Source organism: Toxotes jaculatrix, chromosome 4, assembly GCF_017976425.1.
Source record: "Toxotes jaculatrix isolate fToxJac2 chromosome 4, fToxJac2.pri, whole genome shotgun sequence".
In the NCBI taxonomy this organism is placed as follows: Eukaryota; Metazoa; Chordata; class Actinopteri; family Toxotidae; genus Toxotes; species Toxotes jaculatrix.
Window position 1 is genome coordinate 14,410,125 of NC_054397.1, and position 3,942 is coordinate 14,414,066.

General features: G+C 40.5%; 1 protein-coding gene across 1 annotated transcript; it reads right to left on the minus strand.

Annotated features, from left to right (window-relative positions):
• Nucleotides 1–2,436: 2,436 nt before the first annotated feature.
• Nucleotides 2,437–3,717, minus strand: bglapl (bone gamma-carboxyglutamate (gla) protein, like). The gene is made up of 4 exons (XM_041036434.1): nucleotides 3,588–3,717; nucleotides 3,069–3,473; nucleotides 2,866–2,962; nucleotides 2,437–2,715 (listed from the first exon to the last, which is right to left on the minus strand). Exons 1-4 carry the CDS (start codon nucleotides 3,646–3,648, stop codon nucleotides 2,613–2,615), a joined length of 666 nt encoding a protein of 221 aa, XP_040892368.1. The 5' UTR covers nucleotides 3,649–3,717; the 3' UTR covers nucleotides 2,437–2,612.
• Between the last annotated feature and the right edge of the window lie 225 nt (nucleotides 3,718–3,942).

Here is a 3,942-nt window from a genome sequence, read left to right on the forward strand (position 1 = left end):
CAGCATTTAAACATTATCGTAATGGTTGTCTTTCAGAGAGGAGGGTTCTTTTTTGTGACTGTTTAGTTTGGGAATTTTTTTAGTGTCCAGCAAATTTCCAGTGTTGTGCTGACCACTATACTGTCACATGTCAGAGAGCCATGTGCAAAGAACATGAGATGGATGATCAATATGTCAATATTGAGGGCACACAGCTGAGCCAAAGTACACAATACAACAACCATGAAATGCTTTTCATTTGGTTAACTGACACTCACTTATATTTCATATAAACACACTTGGTTGTACTTGATTGACACAATGCATTACCTAGCCCAGTTTTTCTGTCATGCTCTCTTCAGAAGCCAAAAAAGATTCAACATAATTCTAATCTTAATACTCAGATAGTGCTCTGTCCTCATAATGTAGAAATGTCCTCACTATGACAGGAAGGATCTTGTTTCTGGATTGGCCCAAATATATTTGTAAATGTATCAGGTTTGTTTGTAAAGCCCTTCTTAAATTCTTTGAAAATTACAAAAATGTTATGAAATGTCTTGTAAAGACAATTGGTTGCTGAAAACCTCTTTAAGGCTGTCCAATCAAAAGCAATTAACTATGTAAACAGGAAGTCATTGTAGCTTTACAAGCAGTACTTCCAAATAATACAGTTTCAGGGAAAACAAAACAAAACCGTAAATTAAACTTTTTTTCCCCCATTGTTTTAAAATGAGCTAATAAATGAGAGAAGAATACATGATCTGCCATCTCATTGAATATCGTATCTTTTCAGCATTCTGAAAAATACATTTAATTTTTTTAAATTTAGCAATAACCCAAATCTGCTTAAGAACTAGTTTGTGTGGTGTAGCCTTTTTTTTTTTTTTTTTTTTTTAAGCTTCCACTTCACAAACACTTCAGTTGTTGCAACCAGCCCCAGGACTCTCTGTGTGTACAAAGAAAAGAAAATCAAGAGGGTATGGTCTTTTGTCCTCCCTCTGTTAATGATGAAACAGTGGCACAGTGCACCCATCCACAGGCTACACAGCAGCTCAGCATGTGACAGGGTGTGCCGCAGCTGTGGCATCACCACTCTCAGTGTCACCATCACCACACACACACACACACACACACGTGCACACACCTGTTGTTCAGGTTTACAAACTGATAATCTTATCTGTTCTCATACTGTAGCTGTTTTGATGAAATATTTGACATCTTCAAATCTCGAACATGTAGTTTAAGAAATTAAAAGGACTTAAAGAATGATGCATAAAAACTATCAGTCTTCCTCAACTCAAAAATGTGTTTTTCTTGAATTTCATGGAAAAGTGAATTTAGTCCTATAGACAAGTCTCAAGTCTTGAGACCAAATTCCCAGGTCATGTCAAGCTCACAGTTAGGAAGTCGTGTCACATTAGTCTCTTCTGTTCAGACATTTGTTCGTGGAATTAAATAGAGGCTCAAGTCCTGACCTCTGGAATGAAATCTCTTGGACTGACCAACAGTGTCTCCTAGTGGCAAATGTAAGAATAGCACAGAGTCAGAGCCATGTGAGGACAACTGAAGAGTGAATGAAAGAGAGTAGGAGACTGTTGACGGTGCCATTTGTACGGTGCATGTTTATATAAGTTACTCTAATACAAGACAGAATATATCTCAGCCAGCATTAAAGCAGCTATAATGTATATTTTTTATAATAATAATTGATCATGTGACTACTGACAGTAGCAGCTGTTTTCGATGAAAAAAGTTCTGACTAGCCAACTATACACTGTGAACTGTTACTGTGGCACAGTGGAGCATTTAGAATATTTAGCATTTAGCACAGTGGAGCATTTAGAAGCTAAAGAGCCAGATAATTCCTTCAGGAGTTATTAGGGATCAAAAACAGAGCTAAAAGAGAGTGAGCAGGAGACTTATAACCGCCAGATGGTCAGAAACAGGACTCCAAATGAAAAATATTACTCTGTGCGCGCTGGATGTTTGCCACATCAGCTCAACTTTAAAAGTTATAAAAGGCCACAATAAGAATATATTGAAGACAACACAACAATTTGACAAAACAAAATAATTTATTGTTTTAAAACCCAGAGGCAATTTGTGGTTACAGTTATTACAGGTAACTGATGTGCATTATACACACACTGTACACTACCACTACCACTATCACTACATTACTACTAAAACTACAGTACCTCTAAAAACTCATTACTACATCCACGACTCACTAGAACTACTACATCTAAGACTAAAGCACATTAGAAACATTAAAACACTAACATACAATACATTTGCATTTGTAGCACCATTCATTGTGTTATACCATAGACGAGAAGAATAATTTAAATTTGTGTGGGCTACTGCATACTTCACAGGCTTGTGTTTCCATGTGCCTCTCTCTGAAAGCCTGGAAGAGGCGTTTTCGTACAGGACCACCAAAGCTGGTCACTTGTGCAAGGATTTGTGCCTGAAACATCATCTCCATCTACCATCATAGACCAAACCCGTTTTTTTTTTTTTTTTTTTTTTGTGATTGCCTGCTCCTTGTTTGGATTTAGGGGAGTTATTGCACTGTTCTATTACAAAAGCACAAAAAAAAGTTCCCATGTGGATGAAAAAAAGTCTTTAACTTAGAAGGGAACGGGTCCATAGTAGGCGGTGTAGGCAGCGACGATGCCTGCAGTGTCGGCCATCTCGTCACAGGCGACATTCAGTTCACACACCTCTCTCAGGCTGGAAGAAAGAGAGAAATTAAGTTAGATAGCTTGTAGCATCTAAGCCATGTGTCACTTTAGATTTAACTTTGAATAAATGTTTTACACATCATATCATACATAATTTCCTTGGGAGTTAGTTTTGTCCAGTTAGAGTAAATAGCTGTACCTTTCCAGCTGCAGAGGGCTGAGGTCTCCTGCTGGGGCTGCTCTTCTTCTCCTCAGGAGAACAGCAGCCAGGTCTCTCTTCACAACCACTGGAGAAGCTAAGGGGGGGGAATCACAAATTACAAAACTCTGACTTTCCTGGATTTTGTTGTTTTACAGCCAAACGGAAACTTTAAGTAGTTCTAAAATAATGCAAAGGCATACCCTCAGTGCTGGCTGACTCTGATGAAGATGAGGAGGATGAAGAAGAAGAGGAAGAATCAGAAGCGGAGGAGTCAGAGGCAGAAGAATTGGACTCGGAAGATTCGGAGGAAGAGGATTCAGAAGACTCGGATGAGGAAGACTCTGAGGACTCTGAAGATTCGGAGGATTCAGAGGAGGAGGACGAATCGGAGGCAGATGAGTCAGAGCTTGAGTTAGAATCAGATGCTGAAGAGTCTGAGGAAGAGTTGGAGTCCGATGCAGAAGATGAGGATGAATCGGACTCGGAAGAGGAGGAAGAGTCCGAGGATGAGGAGGATGAATCGGGAGCGGCAGCAGCAGGGTCAGCAGGTGCAGCGTCAGCCGCTGTGTCGGCGGCAGGGTCCACAACAACCTCTGGTTCCACAGCTGACGATCACAGAAAATAACATTGGCTAAACATACTCTTTGTACTTACATTGCTCCAAATAACAAAGGGCAGTAATGGGAATCACAACAGTGATGAGATGAATTTGTCCTTACCTCCCATGGACCAGCACACTGACAGAAGGGCGCAGATGGAGAGGAGAGTCAGAGTCTTCATGATGCCTTGTTGAAGTTTCTTGTTGTAGACAAGTTGCTTTCTTGATTGCTTGCTCTTCTTTGCTTTCCTTCGATGGTTTGCTGTTTCTTACCCCAAATTCGAGGTCAATATATACTGTAGTCCACCTCCTGTGTCAGGCCAGACCCACACATTGAGATAACCCTCTGATTGGCTGGGGAATCAGATGTCAATGTTTCCGCTTCCACTTGTCATGAAAGCTCCCATAAACACCCACGCAGCCCCTGGCACTGAGTCCAAAAACTCAGTCACCCGCACAGAAACTTGCACAGCCGC

Excerpts from the sequence above, each read along its gene's own strand:
- bglapl (XM_041036434.1), bottom strand. The coding sequence starts at position 3,648 with ATGAAGACTCTGACTCTCCTCTCCATCTGCGCCCTTCTGTCAGTGTGC. Across the intron at positions 3,474-3,587 it reads AGTGTGCTGGTCCATGGGAG|CTGTGGAACCAGAGGTTGTT; the intron begins GTAAGGACAAAT and ends TGTGATCGTCAG. Across the intron at positions 2,963-3,068 it reads AGAGTCAGCCAGCACTGAGG|CTTCTCCAGTGGTTGTGAAG; the intron begins GTATGCCTTTGC and ends CCCCCCCCTTAG.